This window comes from Bombyx mandarina, chromosome 03, assembly GCF_030267445.1.
Source record: "Bombyx mandarina strain Sakado chromosome 03, ASM3026744v2".
Lineage (NCBI taxonomy): Eukaryota > Metazoa > Arthropoda > Insecta > Lepidoptera > Bombycidae > Bombyx > Bombyx mandarina.
The window spans coordinates 13,251,456-13,266,563 of record NC_143210.1 but is presented as its reverse complement, the minus strand read 5'-3'; the positions used below and the strand labels follow the sequence as shown (position 1 = coordinate 13,266,563).

The 15,108-nt window shown below is 45.1% G+C and overlaps 1 protein-coding gene and 1 long non-coding RNA gene across 3 annotated transcripts in view; one reads left to right on the top strand and one right to left on the bottom strand.

The window, feature by feature from the left end:
- Positions 1-5,392, top strand: part of LOC114242390 (uncharacterized) — a 177,985-nt gene extending 172,593 nt beyond the window's left edge. For both annotated transcript variants that reach the window (XM_028173528.2, XM_089738260.1), the window contains 3 exons: positions 322-1,150; positions 1,975-2,199; positions 3,036-5,392. In XM_028173528.2, coding sequence (XP_028029329.2) covers positions 322-1,150; positions 1,975-2,199; positions 3,036-3,265 — 1,284 coding nt within the window. In that variant the 3' untranslated portion in view covers positions 3,266-5,392. The remainder of the gene's footprint in view (positions 1-321; positions 1,151-1,974; positions 2,200-3,035) is intronic.
- Positions 5,393-6,984: 1,592 nt separating this feature from the next.
- Positions 6,985-15,108, bottom strand: part of LOC114242401 (uncharacterized) — a 31,082-nt gene continuing 22,958 nt past the window's right edge. Inside the window, exon 2 of the long non-coding RNA XR_016325352.1 lies at positions 6,985-7,499. This is a non-coding gene — a long non-coding RNA (uncharacterized LOC114242401). The remainder of the gene's footprint in view (positions 7,500-15,108) is intronic.

The window sequence follows — 15,108 nt, the reverse complement described above, 5'->3', positions numbered from 1 at the left end:
AAACTTTCTTAGTACTTTTAATTCTTAGCACATCTAGGATTACGAAAGCGACAAATAAATTAGTGGAAGGCTTTAACCATGATCAGAACCCACCAGAACAGGATAGGTACCACCACCCCACCTATTTCTGCCGTGAAGCAGTAATGCGTTGCGACTTGAAGGGTGGGGCAGCCGTTGTAACTATACTGAGACCTTAGAACTTATATCTCAAGGTGGGTGGCGCATTCACGTTGTAAATGTCTATGGGCTCCAGTAACCTCTTAACACCAGGTGGGCTGTGAGCTCGTCCACCCATCTAAGCAATAAATATGTATATTCCAGGAGCACCCGTCCGACGGCTCCGACTCCGCCAGTCTGTACGACACACCAAAGAAACTGAAATGTCTCGTCGGGGGCCCGTGCGGCTGCGGACCAGGCGCCGACCCACCCGCCAACTACGTCAACATCGAACCAGCCAAACCCGAACCCGTCGACTACGGGAACTACGCCAACGTCGACCTCAGCGCGACCCTCGAAAAATTCGAAAGCTCCATACAGATCCTGAGAAGCGCGGGCTTCAGTCAGGAGGAGCTCGACGCTCTCGAGGACATACCGGAGAACGACGACGATATATCGACGGCGACGAACAACACGGTGCACCAGACGGAGTACGGCAACGACCACGACGACTACATGCAAATGGAGCCGGCGGAGAACAGCTCCTCCAGCCACAGCAACAAGAACTACTCGGACAACCTGAGCCGGACCAGCCACGTGTCGGACCCCACGCACTCCGACCGGGACCCCACGCACTCCGACCCGGACTCCACGCTGGGCGCGCGCCGGTCCAACTCCGTGGACTTCACGAAGAAACACGACGAAGACCGCCTCAGCAGCCGCTCGTGCTTCACGCCGATCGCGCTCAGGAGGACCTGTAAAACTGATAACATGAACGGCGGCTTGCAATACAAGAAATTGGAGATCGTCGAGTCCAAAGACAGGCTGTTCAAGGGATCAGAGTCCAGGACGGAGAATACGCTCGTGGCTAAGTTCAGAGACGCGGTGAAGATAAGACGGTCCTCCAGCGTGCCCAGCAAGTCCGACAAGAACAGGGACTCGTCCAGCTCCAACGACTCCGGCGTGTCCACCGGCTCGCTGAAGCACCACAAAGGTAAGGCTCGTTTTGTAACTTGTGACGTCATTGCGATGCTTTCCAATAGATTCACGGTCCAATCGCTGTTAAATGGTTACCATTGCGAATTTCGCCCATATCACCCATATCACCCATTTAGACACGAAAAGCTTCAATATAGAATATTCATACCCCGCGATATTTCTTGAAAACGCGGTAGAACATTATTTTAGTACATGTGACATCATTTGTAGCCAAAGCTCATGATAGACTATACACGCGTACACAATTATTATGATACACGTGCGATATCGTGCGGTGCAAGTTCGTGTTTAGTTTCATGTAAAATGTTAGTTTTAGAATATTATTGCAAAAGTGTTTTGAATGATATAGGTCAATCAAGACCGATTTTAATTATTTTTACGAAACTCGCGCACGCACCACCGCTCGGGTGTCAATACTTTTAGGCAGGATTTCTGAAAACTAACTTTCCAATAACTTTGGCATTATTAGGGGATTATGAATTTTTTTTGTATTGCCCTTGTAGAAAGACGAGAGCATACGGCCCACCTGATGGTGAGTGGTTACCGTCGCCCATGGATTTCAGCAATGCCAGGGGCAGAGCCAAACCGCTGCCTACCGTTAAGTGCTCTCCACAATGCTCGTTTGAAGAAGGATATGTCATAGCGCTAGGGAAACACCGTGGAGGAGAGCTCATTCCAAAGTCGCATTTCCACAGTATTGTCTGTTACGTTAATGGAAATCGAACCCGAAAATTGCCATCGCGGTCCCCCCCCCCCGCTTTTCGACCGCGAAGCAATGTTGGTAATGTTTGTCTGAGGTCTCTATTCTGTGTTTAATAGGTGATTTTGAGTTTGAAACGCCGGTGACCAACTCCAAGTCCGTGAAGAAGCACCTGAAGAGTAAACAGACGCGGAGGGGCCCCGCCCCGGCGCAGGAGACGATTGTCAAGTCCAACTCCTCGGACCCGCTCAAGAACCTAACGTTCCAGTTCGACGAGGTGGCCACCCTGACCAGGGCTGGCTCGTGCGACGCCGACACTCTGACCAGGAGGAAGAAGAGGAACGGTGAGCATTCTGTTCTCACGATGATAAGATGTCATACGAAACGTCAAGAAGTGGACTTAGTCACCCCCCTTACATATCCTGGAAGTGTCCCTTATCTACTATATTATGCATATATACTAATTATACCTACTTTGACCCTCTATCTATTGCAAAGCATTACTGTCAAGAGTAGTTGTTGTATAACTAAGGTCTCACGTCTCAAGCTAGGTGACGGATTGTCAACTTGTGATATTTATGGACTTTGGTAACCACTTAATACCAAGAGGTCTGTGAGCTCGTTCACCCGTTCAACCTTCCAGCCGTTCAGCCTTGCCTTAAATGAGCAACCGCTAATTCAATATAATTCAGTCCGCGGTCCCCTTAATATGGCTTCCCGTCGCCTTCATCAACAAAATAAGCACACCCTGTATTTGAACCGTTCCCAAAAATGTAGACAATGACCGATAATCAAACCCCGACTCTACGTTACTGCAGTCAGAACCGTAAGCCACCAGATGACGCCACGTACCATCCGGCTATGGAATCACCCCTCCACAGTGTTTCCCGAACGTTATGACATGTTCTTCTTTAAAAGAGGCTTATGGAGAGTATTAAGCGGTAACCAGCGGCTTGGCTCTGCCCCCGGCATTGCTGAAGTCCATGGGCGACGGTAACCACTTACCATCAGGTGGGCCGTATGCTCGTCTGCCTACAAGGGCAATAAAAAAAAGACGGGTAGATGATTACATCTGCATATAACGGCAATTCCAACTCGTATTTCGGCTGACCGGTAGACCGCTCCACCAGTGTGCTTGGGAGTGATCAATAAAATATATGAGAATGTCTCGTGTCCGCAGCGGAGGGCGACGCCAGCGCGCGCCACAGCCAGCTCACCAACAAGAGCACGTCCAGCGGCGCCTCCGACACCTCGGACTACATGGAGTCGCTGTCCGTCTCTTCGTTCAGCTCGTGCGACGCCGCCGCCGAGAGGCACTGCGCCCGGCCCCGCTCCGGACGCGAGTACGCCAGCGCCGGCCGCGCCGCACTGGCCGCGCTCGCCGCCGCCCCCGCCGACACCATTCAGTGAGTGAGTGCTCATAACATTATCGGGTGGACGGTTCCATTCGAAATTTTGAAACAGTCCGACTGGGGATGAGCGTCCGACTCATCAAAATGTTAATGTATCATCAACCCGCCGCGCAAGCCACCGCGCCCGCCGACACGTTCCAGTGAGTGAGTGTTCATAACATTATCGGGTGGACGGTCCCATTCGAGATTTTGAAACAGTCCGACTGGGCATGAGCGTCCGACTCGTCAAAATGTTAATGTATCATCAACCCGCCGCACTCGCCACCGCGCCCGCCGACACGCTCCAGTGAGGAGTGTTCATAAAATTATCGGTCCAACTCGCAATTTCGAAAACAATCTGACATTAATAGGTGAGGTTGGTTAGTGGGATCCGCGTTATGTGCAGGATGAACCTTATGTTTATGATGTACCGTAGATTGAGGGGATCGGGACCCTTTCCAAATCCAACACAAAATTTCAATGGATTTTCTTAGGGTCATACCAATAAAATTGAGATTAAAATGGTTCCGGAGTCTTAAATTTTATATACAATTTTCATAGTTATTGTACATCGTTCATTACTAAATATACATAAAAACTGGAAAAAAAACAGCATAACCCGATTCGCCTTGGCTTTGGGGTGAATCGGTTACGTATGGGAGCAATAGAGTTTTTCAATAGGGCTGGCACTATTTAGTTGTCAGGTAGGTACCTAACTTTAGATAATTAACTTTTTAATATCTTTAATGAGTTACAAACCTTTGATGACTAAATTAAACTATTTAATATACTTAAACACTAAATAAAAATCATTTTCACTTCAACAAAGTTAAATCTAACAACTCCACAAATGTATTGTGACATCCCAGATTTGTCCCTATTCTAACTCTAGTCTCTATCCCCCCAATCTACTGTGATAGGTAAAAATTAGCTATGTTGATCCAACGTTGGATCGATAATAGCCCTAAGTCTGGCATTACGGGGTACGTATGAAACAAGAAATTCACATCTCCACCCCGGATGTCGAATATCTGAAGAAATCAGACTGGCCGGGCCGAACCCGGACCCCGTGGTCCAAGCGCCAAAATCACTACGCACTGGACCAATGGAGCGACGACCAAATAAAAATCCTAGTTTAAAATACATTATAATCATTGGATTTGTTTACGATAATCAAAAAAAGGCTTGATATATCCGAAATAGCCTAGTAAGTGATCGGATTACAAAAACGAAAAAATAAGTACATACATAATCTGTGTATTTTTAGTTAAATTATGATTATCGTAAAAACAAACGAAAAAAAACTGCCCGCCATTGCCAGTTAGTTTTAAAAGAATTAAAAAGAGAACATGAAATTTAAAAGTATGAAATCAAAATATTTTTGAAATACATTATGGTGTGTACATTTAGTTCATTTCTTGAATTAGAAGAAAGAGATACCGAGATAGTGTTTTTATAATTTAGAAATCTTAATTATTATAATTTTTTTAGCGCACGAAATGTTTGAGAATGTTCCATTTCAATAAGGTTTTGATAAAAAAAACAAATGTACTATAATAATCTAACGCCGCGTTCTTATTATTATATATGTGTGTTAATGATAAAATCGCATGCTGTCATTTACAGATAAATAAATTAATATTTTGTAATAAAAGACACTTTTTTTATCGAACTTTATAAAACATATATTTTTTTTAATATTTAAGTCATTTAACCGTGTAAATAAATGTAAATAAAATGCAAATCAAGTTACATATAATTGTTCCTATGTACCTATATTTAGATTTTATAAGTTGTATTTACTTAGTCGTGTAGTAGCGTGCCAAAAAATAGATGGCTATTTAAGGTTTTGGGTACTTTGAAAATTTTTATATGAAAGGATTTTCAAAACGGTTTTGCGTTTACAAATATACAGGATTTATATAAATTTATATAAACTGTAGGACTCATTTATAAATGATGTTCAAAAATATGTATTCATTTACTGTAAATTCTACATATATTATTAATTTCTAAGGGTTTCTTCGTAGTTGGCCGTTTTAGGTACTTAAAATTAATTTGTGCCTTTGAATATTAATATTTTTCATTTATTTTTCGTTAACTTAATATTGTGTAATTTTATGGTTGAATAAATGAAAGATGTCAATAAGTTGGTTTTATTTCAATTTATAACGGAACGTAATTTCCGAACGTGCGATACCGCCCCCGCCGCCGCCTTACCGCCCGCTGAAACAGAGCTCTCTGAGCGCGAAAACACACGCCCTCAGCGCGCGCGACGACGACCAGAAAAATATTGCGAGTCTTAGTTTAACTGTACGATTCTCAACTCATTTTGTATTTTATGTTAGTTATTGTGTCGCTTTTTTATATTAAAACCTCATACAAAATCAGTGTAAACATTATTTCTATATCATCTTCGCCAACAGCCCGGAACAACGAACTCACAAAAACTCACAAAAGCCCCGCCAGTCGGACTTGTAGTGTTAAAAATTATATTATGAAACATTGTTATAATATATATAACGGAAAGGAATTTTGTTCACATCGTAGAGTATAAGTGTGTATGTCTATGTTACATACTTAAAGAATTCAATTTGTCTCTATTTACAAAGTAGATCGATTTTGGATATAAAATTTTCGCCTAAAAAGAATATGAAAACAAAAAAAAACATATTAATAGCAAACCAACATTTTTTTTTATTGCATAGATGGGTGGACGAGCTCACGGCCCACCTTCTGTGTTAAGTGGTTACCGCAGCCCATAGACATTTTCAACGTAAATGAAGCCACCCACCTTGAGACATGAGTAGTAAGGTCTCACTGTTAACAGTACAACGGCTGCCCCGCCCTTTAAACCGCATTACTGCTTCATAGCAGAAATAGGTAGGGTGGTGGTACCTGCCAAAGCGAAGCAGCGCCAGTGTAGTACACCATAAGTGATGTAGATGTTAGAGTTTAACTTGTACTTCGGTGAAAGTTTCATATATCCCAAGCCTTAACGCGTAACAAACACTATGATAAAGATTATTTGAAATACTCTGTTTTTGCTTTGAATGACAAACGAACACAAACCCACGTTTTAAGTGCTACCACCCACCTCGGGACATGAGGTCGAAATATCTCTTTTTTTTATTGCTTAGATTGGTGGACGAGCTCACAGCCCACCTGATGTTAAGTGGTTACTGGAGCCCATAGACATCCACAACGTAAATGCGCCACCCACCTTGAGATATAAGTTCTAAGGTCTCAAGTTTAGTTACAACGGCTGCCCCACCCTTCAAACCGAAACGCATTACTGCTTCACGGCAGAAATATGCAGGGTGGTGGTACCTACCCGCGCGGACTCACAAGAGGTCCTACTACCAGTAATTACGCAAATTATAATTTTGCGGGTTTCATACGATGTTATTCCTTCACCGTGGAAGTCAATCGTGAATATTTGTTTAGTACGTATTTCATTAGAAAAATTGGTGCCCGCCTGAGATTCGAACACCGGTGCATCGCGCTCAACACGAATGCACCGGACGTCTTATCCGTTAGGCCACGACGACTGTCGGGTGTCTTTTCTCAGTTGATCCACCCTTCACCGCCTACCTATCTTTGCGGCAGAAATAGGCGAGACAGGACATATTCGCGCGGGTTGGTAAATCATATAAAAAAGCTATAAATTTTCATGGTTACCACTACAATCTAACATAAAGGAAATCGATTTTAAGCACGAAAAGTAAAAGCAAATCATTATTGTAATTCAAATTTTTTTATTCAAAACCACAATTCAAAATCATTTCTGATGCCCATTCAATTGCCCAATCAATATAAACGGCCGTCTGGTGTAGTGGTAAGTGACATGGTCACTACACAAGGGGGTCGCGGGTTCGAATCCCGCCAAGTGAAGATATTTGTATGATAAATATAAATGTCTTTTCCAGGGTTATGGATGTATATTAAATATATGTATGTGTATAATAAAAATCTTACATTTATATCCGTTATCTGGTACTTGTAACACAAGTTCTTTACGAACTTAGCACGGGACCAGTTAACGTGGCGTGATTGTTAGTAAATACTTATTTATTTATTTAATTAACATTCGAATATAGGGACACAGACATTGTCCGAATTGAAAACGAGTCCGCCTTTACAATGGCACCTTCCTTGTATTCCTGTTAGGCAAGTGTTTTCGCCATATGGATCATCGCACGTTCTTGGGCAGGGGAAGTCAACGACCTCAGTGTTTTCCGGACATTCTTGGCCTGGAGACAAAATTTATTTTTCAGCGTGTGACTCCTAAAGACTGCCTTTTCGGTCAAGCGGCCATTAAACATACAATTTCAGCTTTGATTCTCGATTAAGGGCTAAAAACAAAAACACCTATTCGAACATTTTCATTTCCGATCTCATTTCCGAACTTACCATTTAAATCTACAGTGCTACGAATAAATAATATGTCAGGAAACGTAACTGCGCTCTAAAAATAACCCAACAAAAGTCGTGTCCAAGTAGGCGGTGCTTAAAAGTCGTGTACACCGCTTCATTAGTCGGATATTGTTCTTGAAAGCGAGACGTATTATTTATTTGTAGCTACAGTGTGCTTATTGCCAGTTTTCTAACGTTTTCGATAGCTAAATCAAATTTGTATGCAGTTGGAACAGCGCCCCTAGCGGCAAACGCAGGCTAACGTTCCAACTCCGTTCTGTTTGACGAGGGCTTAAGATATTTGATTATTTAATTTTTAGTGTTTTTTATGACCCGGTAACTAATACCTTTAGGTTTTTTTTTTTTTTTTTTTTTCTTTTTCCCTACCTATGCTGATACCCTTGAGAGGCTATTTCAGCGTACCCTAGCTTGTGTAGGTGAGCTCGCGGGGCTCAAACCGGAGAATTGCTAACACCGCCCTAGCAAGAGCAGTGCTTCGCAGAATCTACCACCGGATCGGAAGCGCGACCCACTGAGAAGATCCGGCGAGAAACTCAGTGGGCTGTGTCTGTGGGTTAATTCGCTCGTCGAGCCCTTCGTCGCAAGCGACGGGTTCGGCGGGGACGGTGACCGGTGCTTGTATTGCCTAAAAGCACCGTTAATGAATCAGGAGGATCCGTGATGACGTGCTTTGGGCGACGTCGACGGTTTACCAAACGCTCTACAGGATCGGGTATGTAGTTTCCGGCGGCCACGACAAGAGGGTTCTCATGTCGTGCCGCCTTCTCAAAGTGGCGCAGCGATGCCGACTGTAGATACTTACTGACGGGGTCGAGCTCCAGGTCATCGTGGAGGTCCACGTTCCTCTGGAACCATGGTGCTCCGACGGCTATCCTGCAGAATCGGGATTGTATAACCTGAAGGGGTTTCAAGGTGGTGCGGGCCGCGTGAGCGAACACTACGCTTGCATACGTCATGACGGGGCGTATGCAAGTTTTGTAGAGGGTTACCTTGTTACGGAGGGACAGTTTGCTTCGTCTACAAAGCATTGGGTAGAGTCGTCCTAGTATAAACGCGGCGCGATCGCGTACCGTTTTTACGTGGGGACGGAAAATTTACGTGGCGGGTCAAAGAGAGTGATGGGGCTAACGGCGGAGGTGTTTACGCGCCTATTGGGGAGTGGGGTGCTCGAAGTGGTATTCGGAGGGCGACCCCTTTTGAATAGCACCGCTGTGCTTTTCGTGGGGTTAATGTCTATTCGCCACTTCCGGAACCACTGTCCCATGGTGGTTACTGCGGTCTGGAGTCGCCGATGAAGCAACGACATCTTCCTACACGAGTAGTAGATAGATAGCCGTGTCATCGGCGAAGAGCGCTAGATGGGTCTCCGGAGACCGGGGTATATCGTTGATATACAAACTAAATAGTAACGGGGAGAGTGCGGAGCCTTGCGGGACTCCGGCAGTCAGATGACGGGGACGAGAACGAGTTCCCTCTACTCGATATCGAAACGAACGGTTCGACAAGAAGTCTCGTATGATGAGCACGAGTCTGTCTGGCACTCCCATGTTGTACAGTTTGTAGATCAAACCGTTGTGCCAGACTTTGTCGAACGCCTTCGCTACATCGAAGAAGAGGGCGCCGGTCGGGATTTGTTTACGCCTATTTAGCCCTATTAAGATGTGCTCCGTGAGGCGTTGCGCTTGTTGTACGCACGAGTGTTTGGCGCGGAATCCAAACTGCTCGTCTATTAGAATTTTATTCGCGGTAACGAGGTCCCAGAGGCGTTTCCGAAGGAGTCGTTCGTAAATTTTGCCTATCGCTGGGAGGAGACTAATCGGACGGTAACTAGCGGTTTCATTATTCGGTTTGCCCGGCTTGTGTATACCGATAACGTCCGCTTCTTTCCACACCGCCGGAAAGATGCAGTGCGTCATAGCGGCATTTAAGATGGTAGCCAACATTGTTATCAGTTGGACTGGTAAGAGTTTTAACGCGCGGTTGCGGATGCCGTCGGAGCCGGGTGCCTTCTTAGGTTGAAGGTTATCTATTACTTCTCTAACTTCGTCAGAGGTAATGGGGGGTAACGCGTCCGAGGGTGGCAGGGAAGCTCTGCGCTCGACCTCCCTGTCGACTGCCTCGAGTGTTCGGGGTCCGCGTATTGAGTGCTGGTGGTGCACTGCTCCTGCAGTGCATCGGCCAGCAACTCTGCCTTGTCATCGTCATCGAAAGCCGGTGGTTGGCCTGAAGGGCGTACGAGAGGAGGCATAGTAGCGGTAGTTTCGGACTTGAGAGTCCTTGCTAGTCGCCAGTATGCTTGATGAGAGGGCGCGAGTCCTTCTAAGTAACTATCCCAATTCTCATTTCGGGCGTCGCTTAGGCGAGATTTTACATCCCGCTGTAGACGACGCATCCGAATCCGGCTTGAGTGCGTGGGAAGTTGATCGTAGGCCCGGATTGCCGCGTTTCTAACTCTTAGGAGGTTCCTAAGTTCGGGGGACAGTCTGATGCGGTGAAAGCTATCCTCCACATCGACTTCTTTTGAGGATCTTATGATCGCGAAAGAGATGTGATCCGTGATGATGTTTATGGATTCGACTGTGTCCTCGGGGGATGGAGTTGAATCCGGGCCGCAGGGGAGTATTGGTGGAGCGGCATCGGCTAAGCATTTGCCCAGCTTCTTCCAGTCCACCATGGTGCTCGTAGCTGTGACTGGGTTGTGGGGGCGACCGAGCTGCATAACGACAGGTCGGTGGTCTGAGTCGAGCTCTGACATTGCTTCGATGGAACGCAAGCGCAGAGTTACGTTCCTCAGCAGTGCCAGGTCTATAGTGCTCGGACGGAGCGCGATGTTATACGGATAACATGTTGGAGTTGGGGGACCGACTACTTCGAAGGTAAGGTCGTCTATAAACGCGTCGAGACGCCTACCGTTTATGTTTGAACTGTGGCAGTTCCACCTAGTGTGGTGGCAATTTAAATCGCCTGCCAGGATGACGGAGTCTCCCATGCCGAACAGTGACTCGATGTCACTGCTCAGAAGGGGCTTGTCCGGGGGGAGATAAACGGATGCGATGACGATCGGCTGGTGTCCCATCAGCGAGATACGGCACACTGACGCCTCGATATGTGAGAGCGAGGGGGTATCGAGAGGAACAACGTGCAGGGCCCGCCTATAGTAAATGGCAGTCCCGCCTTTGGAGGCGGTGAGTCTGTCATTCCTAACCATGACGTAATTCGCGACTTTCGGGTCACGACGCGAGGGCTTCAGGCAGGTCTCCTGCACTAGCAGAATATCTACAAGATTGTCGCGGAGGAATTCGTAAATTTGATCGCGTTGTCGCGCGAGTCCGTTAGCATTGTAGAATGCTAACGTAAGGGAATATGGTTTCTCTCTAGCGTTTTGCGCCATTGATTACCGGTGATTTTAGAAAGTACGGGCCACGGACTCGTAAACGTCCATGTATTCGAACGCGGCCGCGAGCCGTTGTTCGGGGTTTACCGCCCTTCGCATCGCGTCTGCGAACGATCGCAGACGGTCGAAGTTGACCGCCGTGACGAAGTCGCGCACGAGCGTGAAGTCGTTGACGGCTGAGGGTTGCGGGGGACGGTACGCGGGCGCGGGGGGAGGTGCGAGCAGGGGCTGCGGCGCGGGACGTGTCGCGAGCGGGGGCTGGGGTGCGGTTTGTGTTCCCGACCTCGTATACGGCAGCGGTTTATTCCACGCCGAGACGGTGGGAACCGCAGCCGGTACGAAGGCGGGTTTCGGTGCTGAAGGCACCGAAGTCTTTGGGCCGACGGTACGGGGGGCTGGGTGGGTCGGACGTTTTCGCGGAGCCCTAGGACATCCACGGTAATTCGCGGGGTGCCCTTGCTTAAGGCATAGGACACAGCTTGGAGGTTCGGTCGCGGTTTCCCTAACTACCTTTAGGTCATGTCTTATGTTAATTTATATTCTTAATTTTTTGAAAAATGATATTAAGGTGTGAAATGAAATGAAATGAAATGAAGATGATTAATTTGAGACACTAACCAACTGGAATGAAATTAAATTAGATGATATTGGGATGACATTTAATCTCAGTAAAACGGTACTCATGTACTGAGATTTGTTCAGTGGACTTTTTGGAGGATCCCGAGAAGTTACGTCCAGCGGCTTTGTTTCATTTTCCCACATTTGTGCACTTTCACAGATACTAAAAAGTTAATAAACCACCGTTATTACACATTTAAACCTGAAGAAACACTAACTAGACAAAATAAAACAAATCACACAACTTCACTCCTCGCGTTCCCTCTCGCCAAAAAGCCTAACATATTTGACAGACGAATTGATAATTTTAAAGTGCTTGTGAAGTAAGTGTTCTATGTGATAATACACTTTTAGTTGTACTTCGTTGGAACATTTATTTATCCCGAACCCCAGCGCGTAACAATATAAAGATAGAAGATGGGACTATTACCATGTTCAAATTTAATAGGCAGGTAATTTTTTTTTCGAAAATATGTACATATTGTGTAAACCGTACTCACCGACCTCACGAGCGACATCAAGACGATGGAATCATCGCAAACTTACTAGCACAATTAAAAAAGAAGCAAAGTAAGTTAGTGTATTTTATTTAAAAGATCACTTTAATACGGTTTCTTGTGTAGTTTTTTTTATTATAGTACTAGCTGACCCGGCAGACTTCGTAGTGCCTCAGTCGATAAATAAAAGATCTAAATTTTTATATAAAAATTCGCCCTCGGTCTGTTAGGACTCTAGCAGTGATAAAAGCTGTGAAGGCGCGAATTCAAAGAAATCCCAAAAGTAAGCAGTAACTGTTGGCCCTTCAGATGGGTTTAAGCAGAACCACGGTGAAAAGGGTGTTAAATGAAGACTTAGGGCTTCGGGCATATCGAAGAAAAACAGGACATCGTTTGAATGCTCGTCTAATGGACCTGAGACTGAAGAGATGCCGCGCTTTGTTGAAGCGGTACGCGGGAAAAAAATATCGGGAAATTCTTTTTTCGGATGAAAACATTTTTACCGTAGAAGAGAGCTACAACAAACAAAATGATAAGGTGTACGCACACAGTAGTGAAGAAGCGAGCAACCGTATTCCGCGTGTCCAACGAGGTCATTTTCCATCCTCGTTAATGGTATGGTTGGGAGTTTCTTAATCGGGCTTAACAGAGGTACATTTTTGTGAGAAAGGTGTAAAAACGAATGCAGTTGTGTATCAAAATACAGTCCTGACGAACCTTGTGGAACCTGTTTCTCATACCATGTTCAATAACAGGCACTGGGTATTCCAACAAGATTCGGCGCCAGCTCATAGAGCGAAGAGCACACAAGACTGGCTGGCGGCGCGTGAAATCGACTTCATCCGGCACGAAGACTGGCCCTCCTCCAGTCCAGATTTGAATCCGTTAGATTACAAGATATGGCAACACTTGGAGGAAAAGGCGTGCTCAAGCCTCATCCCAATTTGGAGTCACTTAAGACATCCTTGATTAAGGCAGCCGCCGATATTGACATGGACCTCGTTCGTGCTGCGATAGACGACTGGCCGCGCAGATTGAAGGCCTGTATTCAAAATCACTGAGGTCATTTTGAATAAACTTTAGTGTCATAAGAATCTATGTTTTGTTAAGTTCATTTTGGTATATGAATGGTTACATAATGAATAAACTTGTTTCAATTATTTTACATTAAACATGTGACAGAATTTATGACCTGACTAGGTATATAAGATTATTGTTTATCTCGGCTATAATCTTTGAACAAATTATTTGACGAAGTCTTTTATCTTATCTTCTTCTGGTTACTTGAAAGATACAATTCGGAAACGTTGTTATCATGACAGAATCTTTGAACGTCATTATCACCGATTTCAAGACATCTGTGTGCTAAGTCCGAGTTTTAAGCGTTTTTTTTTTTTATTGCTTAGATGGGTGGACGAGCTCACAGCCCACCTGGTGTTAAGTGGTTACTGGAGCCCATAGACATCTACGACGTAAATGCGCCACCCACCATGAGATATAAGTTCTATGGTCTCAAGTATAGTTACAACGGCTGTCTCACCCTTCAAACCGAAACGCATTACTGCTTCACCGTGGAAATAGGCGGGGTGGTGGTACCTACCCGTGTGGACTCCCAAGAGGTCTTACCACCAGTAAATAGCGTTAATTCAAATTTGTATGGAGTCGGAACGTTTGCCTACGTTTGCCGCTAAGGGTGCTGATTCGACTCCATAAAAATTTGAGTTAACTTTTACGCTATCGAAAACGTCAAAAAACTCTCACCAAGCACACAGATCCACTTGAAATTTTGTACAAACATTATGGAACGAAGGCAATACAAAAATTTTGAGTTTACAATAAACTATTTAATTGTGATTTTTTAGTTTTTAAACTACATATATTTACTTGGGAAATAAACTGCACATAATATTATACATAGTACATCCACATAACGCGCTTTTAAAATTGAAGTGGCTAAATTCAAAATTCTTGTTTTTGGAACGAAGTTCCTTACGGCAGGCTTGGAGGGGATAGGGATTTTGCTGCGCGACCGAACTGAAAAAAATATGATAGTAAAACCGTAAGAAAAAATCTGTGGAAAAAAGTGCGTGGAATAAAACCGTTAAATGAGACGTGCACAGGCGCGACAGTCGCATACACAAGCGAGTAGTGTATAATTGCAGTGTTTGTTATGTACTTCGTATATCGCGACCCGCTCCGCTCACAGTAGTAATAAACCAGCTGTTATTACGTACGGTCGTTTCATTGCCCCTAAGTTCCGATATAACAACTGGCGACGAATTACCCACAAGTGCATATTATACATATAAAAAAAATGGCTCAACTTATAGGAAACATATCTGAGTTTGATTATAAAACCCAAGAATGGCAGATCTTTTACAAGAAATTAGAAAATTTCCTAAAGTTGAACAAAGTTTTAGCTGAAGATTGGTGCTCCGTGCTTATTGCACATCTTTCAGATGATTCGTATCGGCTTGTGAGGAACCTTGTACATCCTAAGGAGGTAGAAACAATACAATGGACTGAGCTGGTTAGAGTACTCAACGGACATTTTCAACCGAAAAGATCGACTTTTGCCGACAGGGCAAAATTTTATGGTGCGATCAGAATGGACGGTGAGAAAGTCGAAGATTGGGCGGCACGTCTGAGGGGACTCGCCGTGCACTGTAATTTCGGTACAGAATTAGATACGTTGCTACGTGATCGATTTATTCTAGGCCTGAAGGTAGGTCCAGAAAGAGATCGATTGTTCGAACAAGACTCGAACTCCCTAACGCTTTCAAGAGCTGTTGAAATAGCCCAGGAGACTGCGTGTGCGCGGGCGGCGAGAGCTGATGTTGATGGTGGTGAGCAGCTTATCAAACAAGAGATGGTGTATCGTGTCAGCGAGCGTGGGGCGCGGGGCGCCTCGGCGCA